The sequence below is a fragment of the Diplotaxodon limnothrissa genome, linkage group LG16 (genome assembly GCF_057381915.1).
Source record: "Diplotaxodon limnothrissa isolate DT_005_m linkage group LG16, D_limnothrissa_male_GT1.1, whole genome shotgun sequence".
Classification (NCBI taxonomy): domain Eukaryota; kingdom Metazoa; phylum Chordata; class Actinopteri; order Cichliformes; family Cichlidae; genus Diplotaxodon; species Diplotaxodon limnothrissa.
Window position 1 is genome coordinate 16,777,041 of NC_140611.1, and position 20,899 is coordinate 16,797,939.

Here is a 20,899-nt window from a genome sequence, read left to right on the forward strand (position 1 = left end):
CCACGGTTGATTACATGGTCCACTATTGTAGCTCTGATGTCATCAGCAATTCTATTTCTTACTCTTCCTACCCTTCCTCTCCCCCCTCCTCGTCTTCCTCTTGCTCCTCCTTGTCCTTGTCGTCCTCTTCGTCCTACTTCTTCACCTCCACGTCCTCTTCTTCGGCCTCCTCTACTTCTCACTCTTTCTGCTCCCTCCATTGTACTCCGCACACACAGCTTACCTGTATTATAGTGCTTAGGCTGATTGCAAAGTGAACTAATTATCTAAAAAAGTTTTCACATGTGAAAGTGTGCCAGACAGTTGGCAAATTAGTGTTAATGATAGCCATACATGTGTATACTTTTGCTAGGAGTGTGTTGGAAATTTGGTAATTGAGTGTTGTGCAGTGAATTGTGCCTACAGTTTTGCAAAGTGTGTGTTACAAAATTGCAAACTGAGTGCAAAGCAGTTTTTGAGCTTTTAGTTTTGCAAACTCAGTGAGTGGTTTTGCTATAAGTCTGAATAGTTTTAGAGATTGTGCTACAGGAATCACAGTTAGGGTTTAAGCATTCAGAAAAAACTGTAACAGATCAAACAAAGAGGTTGTTAGAAACAGCATTTTAGCTCATCAGACATGGTAACCACAAAGGCAAACGAAACACTTCCTAGTGTGAGAAAATTAAGCAATAAATTGTTTATCACATCTGGCAAGAACCCGCAAGTTTGATATTCTATGTAGATCTTTAGATAGAGTACCAAACTCTGGTGCAACACAAGAAGTTCTCGTGTGTGTGTGTGTGTGTGTGTGTGTGTGTGTGTGTGTGTGTGTGTGTGTGTGTGTGTGTGTGTGAGAGAGAGAAAGAGTGAGTGTGTGTTTGTGTTTTGTTTGTTTGTTTGTTTGTTTGTTTGTGCATGGGCAGCACAGAATTAATGAGGTTAGCAGGAAATTGTTGCTGCTATTTTAGCTGCAACAAAGACAAGCTTGTTATGTTAATAAGTATATTCTATATTAGATGCTCGGATGTGAGAATGCAATGGGCTGGTAATTAACTTTTTACCCTGTTCAAGCTGGGATAAGGTAGTTATGAAAGTGGATGGATGGATTAATTTGGGATTAATTTAGTTTGGGTACAGGGTGAGCAATCTGAGCAGTGAAGCCCACACTTTTCTTTACCCCAACCACCACTGAGACATTCTCAAGAGACATAATCTCTCCAGCGAGTCCTGGGTCTGCCCCTGGGCCTCCTCCCAGTTGGACATGCCCAGAATACTTCACAGAAGAGGTTTCCAGGAGGCATCCTTGTCCGATACCTGGACCATCTCAACTTTCTATGTGAAGAAACAACGGCTCTACTTTGAGTCCCTCTTGCATGACTGAGCTCTTCACCCTATCTCTAAGAGCCACTCTTTGAAGGAAAATAATTCTGCTGCTTGTATCTGTGATAGAAAAGAAAGTGATTAGATTTCTTTAACGTTTTTTTTTTTTAAGGTTTCAGCTCTCATCTGAGAAGCTTCTTCAGGTAAAAAGCAAATGGTAAAGAGTCCCAGGTATTTAATCCCTAGTGGGAGTTGTTAAGAGTGTCGTTGACCCACTATTGATCATGTGCCTCATCACATGCTCCAAGGTGTGAAAAAGGTTTTGGGCGAAACCATTGTGAGACTTTGCCTCGCCCCATTATGTGACCCATTGAGATCATCTGATGCAAGATGTGAGTGGGGTTGAGGCACCTCGGATGGGATCTCAAAACTGCATTGTAGGTGCCAGAGAGTTGGTGTCATAAGACACCCCCTCTGTTCAAAGATGCTTGTTCACAGTGGGCATAGATGGTCTCTTTCACTCCTCTTTCCAGCCATCTGTCTTCTCTATAGTGTATAAAAGCCTATTTCTTCTTAAAAGGTGCACAATTGCAGAGGTGGGAAGCAATGAAGCAAAAAATCCTGTGTTACTGTACTTAAGTAGAATTTTCCATTATCTTTACTTTCCTTGAGTATTTAGTTTTCTGGAAACTTTTTACTTTTACTTTTTACATTTATTTTCTTACAAATATCTCTACTTCCTACTGCTTACATTTTCAAAACAGGGTAGTTACTTTTGGTTTAAGACATTTGAGGAGTTATTATTTCACGCTACTGTATACCTTCAATCCTGAATGTTTTTGATTCAATCACCACGGCTTATCATGAAAAAGGCAAATGAAAAAGACAAAATCATGTAATTTATGCATGATTTACTGCGCAATATTCAGGTGTTCTTACTTCAGCATCTAGCTACCCCTACAGAGAGAAATGAGCACAAAGAGTGACATTTTGTTTTTGTTTAAAAGTGGTAGGTAATTTCAAATGTAGCGTTTCTATCAGCTCAACAAACATCAGCAAACACACAAACTGTTTCTGTGAAGCTTAGGGCACACTCTGTATGCTAGTTAAAGGTACAATTGCGATATTTCCCAACAGGAGAAAAGAATGAGAGCTCACGTCACTCAAAGATGGAGCAAGATGTATGAAAGACAGGAAAGGAGAGGAAGACAGAGTTCTATTTAAAGGTAAGAACAGCTAGTTATGGAGCAAGAGACATTGGAAAAGAGAAAAAAAAGTACTTTTGTGAAATCTGAAATGCAATTTTTTATTTTTTATTTTAAATTGAGATCCCAAGGGAGACTCCCCCCCCCCCCGGTATTTATTGAACTTCCATTGGTACCTGTGAAGCTGTACAAAACCGTGCAGCTAGATGTTACAGTTTTTCTCGATTGCTTAAACAAATTTTTTGAAACTATGCCTCGTATTCTCAAAACACAAATCCATAACATCTCACCCAATTTCCCAAACATCGTATTTTGAGGTCAAAATGAAGCTCTACACCCAAAACCATACCCTATGGTTTTGGTTCTGCCTGGGAGGCTATGAAGGCAGAAAGATGTTAGAAAACCTCATGAACCAGAGCAGCGCGATGGAAGCTAACATTATCCCAAACAACAACGTAGTGAGGGTGCTCTGGCTGTGCTGGTTCCCTGTAGTCCAACTGGAACATATTTTGTCTTAGACCATCAAGAAAAGTAAGGAGAAGCATGGTGTTATAGGGTCCTAGAATGGCATGGCGGTGGAGTATCCCTCCATGGCTGATGGCTGCACACAGAGTGACATTCCCTCCACGCTGACCAGGGACATTTACAGTAGCCCGATGGTCAATTATGTTCCTCCAACTCTACCTCATCCACCTCCTCCTCACTGGTGTCCTAGACTGCCTTCTCCTCCTCCTCCTCCTTGACCTTTTCCTTTGCTTGTTTTTGGATCCATTGTTTCATCCTAAATGAGCTGACTTTGGCCATTTTGTCTATCCATCAAAGTTTCTGATTGGTCTGTGATACAGTTTGACTCCTAGTGTTTCCACTATTGAGCTAAAGGTGTGCTGATGTGAGAACATTATTGACTGCTAGTGCTTTCTAAGTGACCACATGGTGTCAGAACTGACAAATGTAGGGATTTTTGAGTAGAGTTTTGCAGTAACAGTTCACCACATCTGACTCATGTGGTAAAGCAGGGGCATAGTGTTTACAGTTCAGTGTTTACAGTGGGTGTCCGTTTTGGAAAGTGTCATTATGGTTATTAAATTTGGGTTCACGAGACTGGTTATAGTGTTTAAGCAATCAAGAAAAACTGTAAGATCTTTCTCCTACTTATGAATAGCACTCAGTGTGCTGCTATGTTGAGCATATAGTAAGAATAAAAGGAGGCAGAAATAAAATGAGTTCTGTCTTTTCGCTAATATAATTTTATTACATTAATATAGCACAAGGTTCAGTTTGCTTTGGACAAAAATAGCTGGTAGAAACATCTTATAAAGAGTTATCTTTGTTTACTTTCTTACTTTAAGTTTATTTCAGAGCCTTTACCTGTACGTATACTCCACTTTTGCTTCAGTGTAAAAGTTGAAACAGTACTTCAACTTTTACAAGATTATTTTTAAACCCACTTAATTACAGAATGTCTGCATTTTAGCCACCTCGCCACACGTGTAAGGAAAATCTATTTGTGTGTTGAGCAGCAGAGTTGAGTTGAGTATGTGGTTTGCGCCAATAAAAGACTCGTCAAATCTTCTCTACTACTGTCAAACAGCTTATTCTGCTATTAACGCTTGTTTGGTGTTGGTTATTGGATCAGATTATTGATGTCTGAAAAATAAACAAGACATATTGCTAATTTATCAATTTATTAATATAACTAACAGGAGCCTCAGTCCTCCAAGATGACAATGCTCGTCCCTGTAGAGTGGGGTTTCCAACAATATAAACAGGGGTGCACATAAGTGGTCTGCAGGTGCGCATTCGCTGTCAAAATAAAAGACGCGCACCAGATAAGAAGTTGCAATGCGTGTTTGCGTACATAAGATTTTCTGGAGGAGGACAGACATTAGTTTAGAACTCTTAAAGATGTCGAAGAAGCAAGCTCCTGTAAGCAGTTACTTTGGTGTTCCTCCACCTCCAAAGAAATGTCAGAAGGAGTCCGAACCGCAAAAGAAGCGCGTATTCTTGGAAAAGTGGTTGCAGGAGGTGAGCCGGCTTCAAACAAATGATGAACGCACAGATTTATGATTACATACTCTCTCCATTCCATCCGAAGTTGAATAGACTTTTTATTTGACTTTTATTCTTGAGTAGAAATAAAATGAAACAGCACAGGATTCTGTTACCTTTGGGATCAGACCAGTTCAATCAGTTAGAAAAACAGATTTAATTTGCTGGGCAAGGTTGTTGTCAAAGAAGATACTAAAGAGAAGTACTTGTGTAAGATAAACTACCTTAACCACTGTACGTAGATCTCAAAGAAATTCCTGAAATTGTCAATTATCTCTGAGTTGCTTTAGCTTAATTGTGCAAAACTCTTGAGCCAGCCCTAATTTCTTTACACTGTATATTGATAGGAAAATGGGGGAAAATCTGATTTTAGTGAAACATTTTAAACATTTTACCAGTTAATTTTAGTTTTCAAATTTCAATATCTATCTATTAATTCCATGCAATTTCCTCTAGTTAGGGCAATGTGTACACCCTGCATGCACAGATAGTGACATAAATCTCTTTTAGGCCTGCTGATTCCAACACTGACTTGAAATTTATCTCTTTTTGTTGCAGGTAGAAGAACTGTAAAGGCATTACTGCCATCCTGTGACTTCTTTATGCTATGACGCAAGTACTGTGTGTACCATGTGTTGGGAGCGAAGCTTTGACCTTCTCGTTTTCTTTCTCCTGTTGCAACATAATCTAAATATCTCAACCCGCAGTGCATTCCACTTGCCAGAAGAGAGCACTGCTCCTGGGTAGATGCTCCTGATCTGACGGAGAGAGTTTGATAATCGGCCAGATACAGTTACAGTTTTTTCTGTATGCTTAAGCACATTTTTTTTAACTATTGGCTAATTTTGCAAAACTCTTCACACAAATAAGAAAACCTGTCACCCAATAATCAAAACATTGTAGTTCTCTTGCAAAAGCAAACACAGCTAGATTAACTCTTCACACCTTCGTAAAAATGGTGTTTCCGTATCAAACAGTACACACAAGCCATCATCTACTAAGCACACAATGCGCCAACTGCACACTGATGGTATGAATACAAAACACATCTGGCTTTTGCTTTCTCTGTGCACAAGGTAGGCTATGTCAGTTTGAGCTCATACTTCTGTCATAGATCCATAAGCATAGAGGGATCCAAACTTCAAGTACTGGTGTTTATTCAAACAGATCAAAACAAACACAAGTGTTTATTTCCAAGTATAAGATTATTTGCAATCACCATAATGACTATATGGGTTACTTGGTCTGCAGTGAACATGCTTCCTCTGCCCCCAGCATCTGGTCATCTAGCAATTCTGTAAAGTAACAATTTCAGTATTTTTACATCAATGGTATTGGTGTGTTTCTCATTGGCATATGGCAGTGCTACAAATCTTTGTGCGAAGTGACTGTACTAACCGACCCTCAGGGTCATTCCACGGTTGATTACATGGTCCACTATTGTAGCTCTGATGTCATCAGCAATTCTATTTCTTACTCTTCCTACCCTTCCTCTCCACTCCTCCTTGTCCTTGTCGTCCTCTTCATCCTACTTCTTCACCTCCACGTCCTCTTCCTCGGCCTCCTCTACTTCTCACTCTTTCTGCTCCCTCCATTGTACTCCGCACACACAGCTTACCTGTATTATAGTGCTTAGGCTGATTGCAAAGTGAACTAATTATCTAAAAAAGTTTTCACATGTGAAAGTGTGCCAGACAGTTGGCAAATTAGTGTTAATGATAGCCATACATGTGTATACTTTTGCTAGGAGTGTGTTGGAAATTTGGTAATTGAGTGTTGTGCAGTGAATTGTGCCTACAGTTTTGCAAAGTGTGTGTTACAAAATTGCAAACTGAGTGCAAAGCAGTTTTTGTGCTTTTAGTTTTGCAAACTCAGTGAGTGGTTTTGCTATAAGTCTGAATAGTTTTAGAGATTGTGCTACAGGAATCACAGTTAGGGTTTAAGCAATCAGAAAAAACTGTAAGAAAAACTGTTGTGACATGACAAGAAAGGCACATGTATAAGGATTGCAAGAGCATAGTTATTGCGACATGTCCTCTGCTCTACATGGTCCCACTTCCCGCTAATAAACTGTATAAAGTCATTGTCATCACAGGAACCCATTGGTCCACAGGCCACTGAATTGCATTAATGTTGAAATGATGATTTGTAAATATGTTTAAAAGTAGTTATATGAACTTGGTTTTGAAGTTCTTGTAGCCAGAACAGCATCAGCTGTTATTGTCCTATAAATGAATTAAAGTAAATTGTGCTCTCAAATATTAATGCAATCACCGTATATACAATTTAGTCTCATGGGAATTTTGTTACTTGGTAGATTTGTTTTTGGCTTGTTTTCAGCAGTATGATGAATAGCCACAGGAGTTTCCTGTTGCTGTTGCACTATACTGAACCACAAGCTGAACAGCCTTTAAAAGATTGCTATCGCACTATTGATAAGCAACTCTACACATTTTTAAAATCTGTTAGTGTAAAAACTACGCTATACACCCTGTGAGTGGACCAGCCAATTCAATATGTGACATTTGTAAATCATGAACAGTTTTTTGTTTTTTGTTTTTTTTATTTAATGAGGGCAAAATTAAGGTTTTAGCTTAATGTTAAAAATTAGCAGTGTTTGGTTTCACGTGTCCTATATATTAATACTACCAAACCACAGTTCTGAACTGATTATGAACTATTTGAATACACTGACAAGTGACACATAGATCATACTACTTTTTCTATGCTGCCAGTGTGGCAGCATGGTCTTTACAGCCATGGTGACAATGTTTGTGTGCCATAATATGCAACTCAGGAGGAAATCCTTTTCACTGTTTCTCTGTCAAAACTTCCTTCCATGTGCACAGGATGTACAAATTTTGTTTAATTTTAAATTAAATTTTTTTTTTTTTTTTTTTTACCAATTTCTCATTTTATTAGTCTTTGTTTTACGCAACTGATTTTGTTGTTATTGTCACAAAAAAAACTATCAGATATCTTTAACAAAAACCCAAGATTTACAAGAACAGAGTGTAAAAATGTTATTAGTGGCTTAGCCTTTGCACTGGTACAATATGTCTACTATGAATAGCAATGGTAAAATTCTTTGCCTTTTGTCTGTCATCACCGGGCGTGTTCTAGCTGTCTAAAGACCAGTGAGTCAGACGCACAAGGACAGGCCATGAGGAAGTTAACTGCTTCCTCTCTCTCACTACCAGACATGTTTTGAAGGAAGAAAGTTTGTGGCCAACAAAAAAAAACCCCCAAAAAAACAAGAACAACAGAAATTCTTTTAGAAATATTTCCATTTCCCACCACCTTAACAAGCATTTAATAGATGTTCTTAGTGATTTTTTTAATTTTTCTTTGAAGTTTGAAGTTGAAGTTCTTCCACACCTTAAAAGCAGTGAACTGAATGACTGAATGGAAAAACAAAAGGTGCAGAAAAGATATTTATGCTCTCCACTATGCAGTTGCCATCACACTTCACATCCTGTAGTTGTGCGCGTTCAAATTCAAAGTATCCTAAAGGGCGGTGGTGATTTAAAGGTGTTAAAACCACAGGATAACTGTTGCTATAAGCTGTAAGTATACCGAATTTGAAGCTCTAATTTGAGCATAGCAATAGCATTTTGTCTTAAAGTTAATTGATGCCTTCAGAAAACCTGCTCATTTAAAAGCACAGGTATGTAAAATCATTTTTTCTTTTTTCTCTGCAATATATCAAAGCATAACCACATAATACAGTGAAACCAGTCTCTGATCTCTTACTCCAAAGCATGTTTGCGAATACCACATTTGCCTGCGGGGATTCTTTACTATATTTGTGTCGTCTCAGATCTGTGTGGTTCGTCAACTTTGAAAGTGAGCCTGAGCTAATAACATCAAAGCCAATGTATCTTTGGACTGAAGGGGAAGTTTATCACTCATTTAGCTATCACTCATTTGTTTAGTCTAGGGGAAAACTGATCAGAAGGAAGCGAATTACTCTGAGCTTGAATTGAGGATTACTGGAGAGAAGTGCGGTGCTGTTGTGGGCCAGTCTCTTTACAATAATACATTAAGAAAAACAAAATTGCTGTGTTGCATATATGATTTTATAAAAATGCTGACGGTCATACTCCTGCACCTGAAGCAACATCCTCCCATGAGTACTCACATGGGCACAGCATGTGTATGAAACCTACATTTTGCCCCCCCGCTCAAAAAGTCACACATGACTCACCACCCACTTTTTAGACCACAAATGCCAATGAAATGATTTGTTTTATTTTGATGTAACGAGTGACACTGAGCACGTCTTTTGGCGTTATCAGTAGGTGTTTTGCAAGAGTTTTTTTTAAAGACAAAGCTTTTGAAAAAGTTGAGTTAAAGCGAGAAAAGTGAGAGACGGGCAAACGGTGCGAAAGAAACAGAGAGAGAGAGAGAGAAACTGAGCGCTAGAACAGGATATTTTGTCACTATGGTTACTGGCAGGAGATACTGATCTTGATTACTTTGTCTTGTTATTTTCACCCAGGTCAGTGTGACGGTACCGCGCTCAGGGCAGCTGTGATATCTTTCCGCCAAAAATAACGTCGGTTGAATAAATGGGACTTCAAGTCTGATGAGCAGCACGTTCCATCTGTAAGGTAAGTTTCTCTCTGTGTTTTTTCCAAACTTTAACTTGTTTTGTAGTGTAACGGTGAACACCGTGTCTCTTTTGACTTGCCAAAATCAATTTCAGGTGATCATATAGATTAATATACGTGGACTAAATGTATGAAAACAGGGCATAGACTAGAGTCAGGAATTTACTCCACGTAAATGTCTCACACCAAAGCAAAAAAGTGTTTTTAAATAAACATTTTTAAATATCGTTACAATCTTCATCCTTTATTCTTTAATGTAATTGAATTTGGCAGATTCAGAAAAACAAAATACTCGCTCACTTGTGTAAACGTGACATTACCACAATCACATTACTAACTATCTTAAGAAACACACTTTTATAACACACACACTTCAAATTTGTGAAGTCATACAACAGCTTTTTGAAACTATTTAAACACAACAGTGTTCAATTCAATTCAATTTTATTTATATAGCGCCAAATCACAACAAAAATCGCCTCAAGGCGCTTCATAGATACAGAGAAAAACCCAATAATCTTAAGACCCCCTATGAGCAAGCACTTTGACGACAGTGGGAAGGAAACAGTGTTGTTGCAGGTTTGTCCAAAATGCAATTGGTGGGCCAGGAAACATTTTTCTCCACCCCACCATGTGGTCAAACAGATAGATAGAATGATAAGGCAGTCTCAATGTACACAATGTGGCACTCCAACTGCCTTCAAGGGTAGAGTACCTTGGGGAAGCTCACTTCCTCATACCCAAGGCCAGCTAGTAACACCGCTTTTTTTTTTTTAATAAACTTTTTTTTTGTGCTGTTTATGTGACAGAGTTGCAGCTGCATTGAGAATAGCCGTTGAGCAGAGGCATTGTTCACTGACTTCCTTCATGGCACTTTTAACCACACGCGCTATGCCAGAAACGTCCTGTGAGTCAAAAATTTAAATAAAGGATTGGAACAGTTTGGAAATGAACGAGACTTGTGCTATTTTCCCTGGTAGTCACTTGAGACAGAAATATAAGAAATATAAAACCAATTTCATGTATGAAAAGGAAAATATGCTATATTAAAAAAAACAAACCACAATCATCTGTCAGAATAGAAAAGGAGAAGAGCTGCATATGCAGATTAAAAGCTAAATATGCTAACCTCACGCTGCGAAAAAGTAGCCAGTCGGGACATAAATGTACAACCTTTGGAGGCGTTCGTTTATCTTTTCGTAATGCATTATGAGGTTGGCTCAGGATTTTATGAATCATCTGGGTCGACGGGACTGTGATGTTTGAAAGCCAAGGCTTCATACGTGTGGCTGTTTACATGTGCTTTGCAGTTCCAGTCTGTCACCAGTTCCTCTCAGATATCAGGTGTATCTTTGTTTGCACAAAATTTCAAACCACAAGATGGCACTACAAAGCAAAAAATCTATTTGTACCTTACAGCACTTTGTTCACAGTGTTCACTGTTTCACAACTCATTGTTAACTCTTGCTGTTGACAGATCAGGTTTTACTTTCATGAAGAACAAAATAGTCAATTTGCTTGCTTTGACTGTCCATAGCAACAGTTTTTTTAAAATATAACTTTATAATTTGTTAGAGTTTAGAAACACAACCTAAAAGATAATGTCAGCATTGCCATTTAAGATTTTTTTTTAATGATACTGCCATTCACGCAACAATTTTGTAGACTGTGAGGAAATTGACTTTGAGATATGCTCCTTTTACTTCCCTTTCGAAACACGGTCATGGATCTGTAACCCTCTATGTGTTCTCACACCAATGTTGACAATAGTTTCATATCATCATAAAGAAAGTCTCAGCAGTTCAGTTTATTTATTTTTTTTCCTTTAATTTGTTACATACAAAAAATAAGAAAAAAACTCAAAGCAATGTGTTACTCTCTAGATTGAAACCAAGTGTGATTGTATTTTTTTCTTTTATGCAGATACTCAATAAATTTAAGATGGGTTCTGCCGCCGCAACCACAACCGTCAACAGTACCTCTAACTGTACCACCCTGTATGCTCATCGGGAGTATGCCAAAATCCTCATGCCTCTTTTCTACAGCCTTGTGTTCTTTGTGGGACTGTTTGGTAACTGCCTGGCCCTCCATGTAATCCGTCCCAATCTGAAGAAGATAAACTCCACTACCTTGTACTCTCTCAACCTGGTCATATCCGACATCCTCTTCACCCTCTCTCTGCCTTTGAGGATCATCTACTATGCTTTGGGTTTCCACTGGCCACTAGGAGAAGCTCTGTGCAAGATCTCAGGCCTTATCTTCTATATCAACACCTATGCGGGAGTCAACTTCATGACCTGTCTCAGTGTGGACCGCTTCATCGCCGTGGTCTTGCCTCTGCGTTTTGCCCGACTCAGGAAAGTCAGTAACGTGCGCTACATTTGTGTTGGCGTGTGGCTGCTGGTCCTGGGTCAGACACTCCCACTGCTTTACATTAACATGTGCCACAATGAACCTGATGGCTACATCACCTGCATGGAATACCCCAACCTTGATAAAGTTCCACATATTGCCACTACACTGATTGGTGCTGTTGGCTTGGGTTATGTTATCCCTGTCGTCACCATCCTGGTGTGTTATTCTGTCTTATGCTCCAAGCTTCACTTAACAGCCAAGAACAACCATTTAACAGAAAAGTCCGGCAGGAGCCGCAAGGCCATCGGAGTGATCTGCTGCGTGTCCGTGGTGTTTATCGTGTGCTTCAGCCCCTACCACATTGACCTCCTGCAGTACATGATCCGCAAGCTGGTGTCGGAACCCGACTGCAGTCAGCTCACAGCCTTTCAGGTGTCACTGCACATCACCGTATGTCTGATGAACCTCAACTCCTGCTTGGATCCGTTTATCTATTTCTTTGCCTGTAAGGGCTACAAAAGAAAACTCCTGAAAATCCTGAAGGTGCACGTTAGCATGTCATTCTCCAGCGCAGTGAGAGTGTCTCCTGAAGGTTCCTCCAAGGATTTCCTCGACGGTAACAAGATCCAGCTAAACAGCTCAGTTATGGGAACAGTCACAGAACGAAGATCCCACTATCACGACTGATCTAAAGAATTAAGGGACAAAGAGCTGCACAGAATAAGAGGAATCTTTTTGTTTCGTTTTGTTTTTCTCAGGGTGACTTTTCTCAAAGATAGTGTCTCAAATAAAGAGGTTTTAACCTTTAAATGGACTTTTGCATCATCACAAATGCCCAGCATCTGTAGACACTGGAAATGGATTGTTTTCCACAAGTGAAAGCACTCAAAGGACATTTCTGGAAATGTCTGAGAATTCAAGGAGGAACCTGTTGCAGAGCTAACATGGAGAATGGGAGGAAACCACAGTACCAATAGAGCCACACAGGTCTGGAAGGCACCAGCCTGGATTCAAAACCAGCAAGCTCACATCAAAGGGACTCACTTACAGTGATACTTCTATGAACTGAAATGTAAGGATGAATTAGATCTGACAGAAGTTTCATTCTCGTACAGAATCACGCTTCAATTGTCTTTTATTTTCCCCAAGTTTCGGTTCAGCTTTCAGGTGTAATAGTTCAGGGAAATCGACAGAGATTATTCCAACTCTCTGCCAACCTTAAATGTTTGCAAAAGCAACATATTTAATATTTTCCTGTTTGGATAATCATGCATTGTTATTTAGTGGCTTGAGGATGAGGTTGTTTTTTTATTGTTTGTTTGTTGTTTATTTAAAGAGACGTTTGCAACAACTTTAACTGTTCTGGATCTGTTTCTATAGTTATTATTTTCTGTCTGCGCAAGAGTTAGAGACGCAGTGGTTTCAAGTGCTATATGTTCCACCACCAGCAGTTTGTTATGTTTCTTGTTGAATTTTATGGTCTATATTTTAGGTTTAATGTGTGAACAACACACAGCATTTACCACATGTAAATAGGCCACAGGAACGGCCGTCATAAAACTGTATGCCATGTGTAGTGATATATTTATAAAACCGCTGAAAAACTGCAGAAACTGCATTTCACCCTGTGGTTTGCTAAGTGATTAACATCTGTTAAGTCAGTCATAAAACTGTTTAGCTTTGCGAGCGAGCTCGTAGTACTCAACAAAAAATTTGGGGGCATTAGAAATCTTTAAATATGTAACCATTATACCGTACTTTTGGAAGGGTGCTAAACTTATTCTTTAGTATGATTTTAGAAGTACAACTAGTGCAATAAAGCCTGAGGTAGACCAATCATCATACATGTGTGGCTGGAATTACCCGAAGAAACGGAAAGCATTGCAAAACTCTAAATTCACAAAAAAATAAAGTGTAGCTAAATCTGAAGATAGTTAGAAAACCTTTAAAGGCCCTTGATCTTTGCCAGTCTTTAAGTTTAATTGACTGTAACTTTATAACACATTGTATTATTTACTTTAGTTCAATCTGTTACTTTTCTTATTGGAGCAGCTCTAACAGCATCATTTTCTTGGGGATTATAAAGTATTCTGATTCCGATTCTGCCCAGATACTGATATGCTTTTTTTCCTTTTTACTGCACCTTGTGTAACTATAATTGGTAAATGAAAACTCTTCACAGCATTGTTTTTGGAGCAATTGTCACTTCAATGCTTGACATGTTTATGCAGCACTGTACATAATAAATGACTTGTAATAATTATTAATAATGTTTTGGATGTGACTGAGATTGTGTTTATATTGTGGGTATATCCGCTTCTTGCTGGATGCAAACAGCAGCTCTGTTTATAGTATATTGAGTCACCACTACGAATCGTTCTTAGATTTAACACCCATTTCACGTTATCTCACAACACCATCACCTTCCCACTGAACTAGAAGGCCATGAAGGGATGTCAGGTCTGGTTATTAGAAATTCAGTCAACACAGATGTGTTTTATCAGTGAAGCAGCAGAAATTGTGCACGTATAAATTTCAATATTTGAGGTAAGAAAGAATTATAAAATATAACAGAATATTGCATGCATCCAACAATATTTTTAAGGACATTGAGAAATGAGCACTAGTTTAACTAATTTAACTGGTTAAGTAAGCCAAATGCTTGGTCTGAGGTTTGAGAAAAAAGAACAGTGGTGTGGTGGAATGCAAACTCTCACCTCTTGCATAGCAGCCTGCACCCAACAGTACACCACCATGAACTTATACCTTCAGAGAGCGTCTACTGTAAGCTGGCATCAAAAGGTCTGAAAAAATATGTGCGAGGATTTATTTTTACTGCCTTCGCATTTTGGAAAGGTGTAAACTTTTTGCTTTTAGTTTGAATTACACATGTGTTGGGAGACTGTGACAGGCCTTTTGGTCGGTTCAAGCTACTGAAGACAGTTTGAACTTTAGTTCTAGAATTTGATCTTATATTTGTTTACATATCTTGCACAATTCTATCTAATTTGCTAAGATTGTGAAACAGTGGCCTTTTTTGGCTGTTGTGTTTAGAACAGAGCAGAACAGAAGGAATATTTCTGAAGGAGGCTTTGATATGCGATTGCAAAGAAACGGAGCACAATGTTTAAAAAAGACTAACTAGTGAGAAGTTCAGCAGCGTTTAACGCTTATGTGTCACTATAACATATGCCAGGGTGGCAGCAAACCCACAGAGCAAAACACATGGCACCATTTACAAAGTACAGTACTGTGAAGAACTTTGAACTTTGGAACGCAAGGGGTTTGTAGCACTTATTACAGAAAAATTTTATATATATGAAAAAATGCTAAGAGTGCCATTAAGTGAAGAAATCAGAGGTACTAAGAGTATCCAAAAACTGTGCCACTGATTTGTAAAAATTAGCAGTTGGGTGGAATTGCTATCAAGAAATTTACAAGTATGTAAATATAAAAGACATCAAAACATCAACAGAAAAACTTAAAGCATCTTAGTATTTGTATTAAGAAAACCTGGTACTCTTGTTACAGAGCTGCCAGCCCTCTGACATATTCACCACCCACATTTAGTGTGTCACACAAACATTTGCACTTACACATTTTAATGTCAATGTGTTTCCTGTATCACTTGATTTCTCACAAATAATCAAACGATAAAAGATAAAACGACACCATTTTAATGTATATATAAAAGGGGATGTTGAGCTCTCAAACAATAGTTTTCAAAGGCACACTGCCATCATTTAACAAATCACAACATGACCACATTAGATAAAGCCTGGTAAGTTACGCTGAAGACAGATTTGCAGTTGTAGTGTCAGAGCTAGCACGAAGGTGCTGCACCGAGAACATGGTTTATAGCTTCACCTGGATGTAATCTGATCCACAGATCTGTCAGCTGTGCTGTTTGAAAACCAAACAGCAGCGATGTACAACGATAAAAACCTGAACTCACGGTTTTGTCTCCTCTGAGTAGGCTGACATTAAAAGTACTCCAACAAGTAATTAACGTAACTTTTCGCTGTCACCTCTGTACAAACCTGATTTAATCTCTAAGCTGCAGGAAGTTTGCTGGTGTGGTAGCTGTGAGAAAAGGAGCAAAAAAGTGAAGCTGTGGTAAAAATACTTGAAACTAGACAAAATACTTGGAATGTTATCTGATGACATTTAGTCACCAGATAGAAATTAATCAGCCATTTAAGTTAACCATCTACGTCACTGTCATACGTACATGCAAAACAGCATCTTTCTTTCTTGGATTTTACGCCTTTGGTTATACAAAACAAGATATGTTTTCTTGTTTTGTTGTTCATTTTTTCATAGGTCAACTTATGTTACTGGAATGTTTTGCATTTACATAAGAGTTAAGTATGAGTCAGAATATATGCATATATTGACATATATGCATTTTGACACTGTTATCTTCGTACGTTTAGTTCAACGGGAACATGTCTCTTGATGATAGTGTGGTTTCTTCGTTTGCAATAAACACATATTTCACACATATAATTGTCAGCTGCTTCATCGTGCTTTGTTTCTGTCACTTATATTTCTCGGAGGGGCTGACAGTATGAACATCATGTCAGAATCATGGCCATAGGTCAGATATTTTAAATATGGAGGTTTTTGAGACAAACCTTTATAATAATCCCAACTAATACATGGAAAATTGACAGGTAATGAATGGGTATTTAGTTAAAGTTTAGCATGGTGCTGCATGGTGGTGGCCATGCTCTAGGTGTGAATTTAAGTGTAAATGATTCTCTTACTCTGTGTTAGCACCGTGGTAGACGCGCAACATGCTCATGGTGTGTCCTGCCTCTCACCCAGCGATGGCTAGGATAGGCTCCATGATGACTGATATTAACTAATCTTTAATAATTACAGAGTTGATGTTACTTTGTCGCATGTTGTTGTGACATAAAATGATTAATTTATGAATTAGAAATTAATTTACATGTGTGTGTGATAACAACAATATTCTAATGCATAGGTGTCAAACTCTGGCCCGCGAAGCCATACCAAATTACTATCAGAGCTGGCCTACATGTATTATACAGCTAATATATATATATATATATATTGTTTAGTATTAAGCTTTGCTTGTTCCATATTCAGCTTTTCAGCAAAACGTGTTTGAGTCCATAAGAAAAGATTCATTCTTATATCTGGAGGAATAAATATATTTCAATAAATATTAACGTTAGCCCGCGACTTTGTTGCAGTTTTGAATTTTGGCCCACTGTGTATTTGAGTTTGACACCCCTGTTCTAATGAAACTGGCACAAGTAACATTTTATAGACTCTTGTGGATTTTTTTTTTATAATTTTAAACATTACTTTTATATGACTCGAGCGTCATTACTGTTTAGTGTGTGTGAAAACGAGAAACACCAAAGGTCACCAAACGGGAAACAGGGAGTCCCACACAGGCCTTCTAGCACACTGCAGTGGGTCTGAAAGGGGGGCCTGATGATGAAAGTGCGCATGTGGGAGCCAGAGTGCTTCTTGGACAGGGTTGAGACAAACCATAATTCACTCTCACATTTAGACTCATCAGCTGATAAAGTACATCATAAGATCGACCTTTTTGGTATGAGCTATCACTGCTAACCACTACACCACAGCGCAGCTAACTAATGTGGTCAAAGAAAGAACCTTTTCACAATGTTTGCGTACAAAACCCTTCAACTCTGCGCCACCTTGAACAAATATTGAGTTTGCGAATCCTTAAATTTAGAAAGCAGTTACTACAAATAAAATATGATATACTGATATAATGCTTTCTTTAATGTAAAAATAATATATACGTTCCGCAGTGAATAAATAAGCCACAGGCTGGGTGTGTTGTAGTATTTATTTTCAGCCTCTAGAGGGCAGTGTAAAACAGCGTAAGAGAGGTGGTGATTAACCAAATAAAATGTGCTTCTCAGAGGGGCCATATATCAATTCTAAATGTAGACGGAAGCTACAAAAGAGGACCTAATAATCATTTTATTGAAATATTACCTTTATGCTTTTACAAAAAATGGCATAGTATAAAATAGATAGTTTAAAAAGAGCAAAGGGAGAAGGGGAGAGGTAGTTGATGTCTGGTTATCTGTATAGAGAAAGCATAAATACACTCCTTGTTGCTTATACAGGTGAATAATTAAACATGTACTATAGAGTTGAATATTGACGCAACCACATGACAACTATCAAAGAGAGGAAAACATCACACAGACTGTTGTCATAACAACATATTGCAATGAACACAAAGTACCATCTGGTGCGAGATTTTTTTTAAGACACATCAAGAGGACAAGCCAATAGATAATTATTTCCCAGGAATAAGAATTAGACTGAATGAGCTGTGATCAAAATGCAGTACTAAAAAAAACCCAAAATCCACTGACAATAAGAAGAAGTTTAGCATCAAAGCTGACAAATCTGCACGGCACAATTATGAATGTGCATCGGGGCAACATGTAAAACCTTTTGTGGGAGCCGCAAAAAAGAAAAAACCTGTGGTGAGTGATGGAAACGGTCTATTTTAAGCCCTGCGAATGAACCAGCGAGGACGTGAACAGAAGAAGTTTTGTTCTCACAAAGTTCTTTGAGTCAAACGTCCCAATTGATAGTTTTTACCACCTTACACACACACACTAATCAGACGCATTAATCTGTATTCAATCTGGGTCCACGCTGACCTTGAGCGTTTCACCTGAGCTATGCGCTTTGCATCCATTAAGCCGATGTGGTGTAAAACCATCTCCCAGCATCAGCGTGAAGTGTCTATTACCACCGTCTTATTTCCTGTTTATATGGCAACTGCCTCAACATCCTGTTTTTAATTACTTCTCTCCAGCAGCAGATGCTTCTCGCAGCAACCTGCTGTGGATTACTCCCCTGAGAACTAATGTGCTGTGACAGACCCCACTTTTCCAATCAATAACTCGCCCTAAATCTGCCATCTCTCTGCCTGCCAAACACACTCCCACTTCTAATGGCACATCATTTTCTTTAAGGGGGTGTAATTGCAGACTGTGGAAAGCTGTAGTCCATTTCTGTTCCAACCACGCAGACAGTGTAAAGGAATCTAAAAAAGAGCAGAAACTATAACGCACGGGCGACACAGGAAGTGAAGGGGGCTTTACAGCCTCTTCTGTCTCGCCACCATTACAGTCAAATTCAGAGAGAAAGTATTCACTTCCCTGTTTTGGCCGTGAGAGCTTGGTATTCTGACATCTTCATGAGCTCCATTTGGCTTCATAAACCTGCTGTTGTGAGCTTGTCAAGATGTTTGTTTGATTTTTGTGGTAAGTGCAGCCTTTTATTGTCCAGGCAAAGCTACCTGATCTGTTTCACTTTTAAGCGTTGAAGGTTGTAGTATTGGCAGACGTGTTTCATGGCTACTTTGTACAGTATGCGTCTTTTGGTGCTACTAAAAATCGATTCACATGATATGTTTGTTTCATTTACATCTTTCTTTCATCTAGATTATGTCTAGTTTGCTGTGGGATATCTAGATTGATAGATATTCTATAATTTTATTTACATACAATAAAAAAAAGTACGTAGAGTGGAGTACAGTAGAAAAGAAATGGGTAAATGTCAAACAGAAGTCACATGATTTCTTATCAAGATACTAAATCACTTTCTCAGGGATACAAATCACACTTCCACATTTGACTCTAACCACAGATTGCAGTTCAATCAAACATTTGCTTTCATTTTTTTCTTTTTCTGTTTATTTGGGTGATTTTTGTTGTCTGCAGTTATAGAAAAGCTCTCTGTTTCGCATGGTACAGCTGCACCGCATTTTAAAAATATATATTCAAATTAACAGCTGCTGCTGTCATCTGTAACATAAAAATGTCCATATTTAGAAGAAGCCACCAGTTCAACTGAGTGTCACTTCTGTAAATCTAATTGTGTCGTTTTAATTCCCGTCTAGAGCAGACGGTTTGATCGTGCTAAACGTTAGGAAAGACTCTTAGTTTTACATTTTTTCTAAGTTTTATGTTTTGGTCTTTCTTCTCAGATTTTACTCGTGTGGATGGATGAGGAACAGATTCAAAACAATCCATATATGTAAGTTATATTTTGAGTTGTTTTGACAGATTATTTTGGTCATAACTGTCACTCTAAGAATTTGTAGCTGATTGAAATTATTCAGCTCCATGTAGCTGATGTACTTTTAGGGATCCACAAGTGGTAGCCAAAGTACATCCTTTTCAGTACCAAAACCTTTTTGGATGTGTCATACGAATATTAAAAGCACCACAGCTGCATCAGACATGACCACATGTGATATATAAACCGAAATGTTGAAACAAAGGTACTAATGAATGACAACTGAAACAAACGCCATTGTCTTTCAGTATGACAGTGGATCTAAACTCCACCAACATGTCTGCAACTATGAAGCCAGAGCAGGGACCAGTGGAGTACCGCATTTCAGGCCTGATTTTCTACTGCTTCATCTTCGTCATTGGAGTCATGGTTAATTTCACAGCTTTATGGGTGTTTGCCCTAACCACAAAGAAAAGGAACTCAGTCACTATCCACATGATAAACGTGGCACTGGTAGACCTCACCTTCATCCTGCTGCTTCCTTTCAGAATGGTATACCACCACCAGGACTACTGGCCTTTTGGAGATCTTTTCTGTCGAATCATGGCAGCCTTCACCATTTTCTACCCTTGCATGGCTTTGTGGCTGTTTGCCCTGATTAGCACTGACCGTTACATGGCCATTGTCCAGCCAAAGCACGGCAAGGAGTTGAGAAACGTCCCGAAGGCTGTGGTGGGCAGTGTTGGGGTCTGGGTCATGACCATGGGCAGTTCTGTACCATTGCTCTTCTCCCAGAAGGACCCTGACCGGGCCTCTAACTTCACCACTTGCATCAAGATGCAAGACATCATCCACATGCGCCATGACAACCCCGTCAACTTTGTGCGACTTATCTTTTTCTTCCTCGTCCCCATCTGCATAATGATCGGCTGCTATGTCGTCATTGTGGACAATCTGATTCATGGCCGCACCTCTAAACTCAAACCTAAAGTAAAGCAAAAGTCCATCCGGATTATAATCACGCTCATTATCCAAGTGCTGGTGTGTTTTGTGCCTTTTCATGTGTGTTTGGTTGTCCGTTTGCTGGGGAACGGCATCGACGGGGGGTATAGCACTTGGGCAGTCTTCACCACATTCCTCATGAACCTAAGCACAGTCTTGGATATCATCCTGTACTACATCGTCTCCAAGCAGTTCCAGGACAGGGTGATTAGCGTGATTCTGTACAGGAACTATCTGCGGAGCGTGAGACGAAAGAGCAGGCACACGCACACAGGCAGCATCAGATCAATGAGCAATATGACCAGCGCAATGATATGA

General features: G+C 38.9%; 2 protein-coding genes across 2 annotated transcripts; both read left to right on the forward strand.

Moving 5' to 3' along the window:
- The first annotated feature begins 9,094 nt into the window (after positions 1–9,094).
- Positions 9,095–12,292, forward strand: gpr183a (G protein-coupled receptor 183a). Its single transcript, XM_085374691.1, has 2 exons — positions 9,095–9,166; positions 11,090–12,292. Exon 2 carries the CDS (start codon positions 11,108–11,110, stop codon positions 12,206–12,208), a length of 1,101 nt encoding a protein of 366 aa, XP_085230817.1. The 5' UTR covers positions 9,095–9,166; positions 11,090–11,107; the 3' UTR covers positions 12,209–12,292.
- A 7,262-nt stretch (positions 12,293–19,554) lies between these two features.
- gpr18 (G protein-coupled receptor 18) lies at positions 19,555–20,899 on the forward strand. The gene is made up of 2 exons (XM_085374941.1): positions 19,555–19,597; positions 19,888–20,899. Exons 1-2 carry the CDS (start codon positions 19,563–19,565, stop codon positions 20,897–20,899), a joined length of 1,047 nt encoding a protein of 348 aa, XP_085231067.1. The 5' UTR covers positions 19,555–19,562.

Coding starts and splice junctions, on each gene's coding strand:
- gpr183a (XM_085374691.1), top strand. CDS start 11,108: ATGGGTTCTGCCGCCGCAACCACAACCGTCAACAGTACCTCTAACTGT.
- gpr18 (XM_085374941.1), top strand. CDS start 19,563: ATGGATGAGGAACAGATTCAAAACAATCCATATAT. Junction 19,598..19,887: donor ATTCAAAACAATCCATATAT/GTAAGTTATATT, acceptor ATTGTCTTTCAG/TATGACAGTGGATCTAAACT.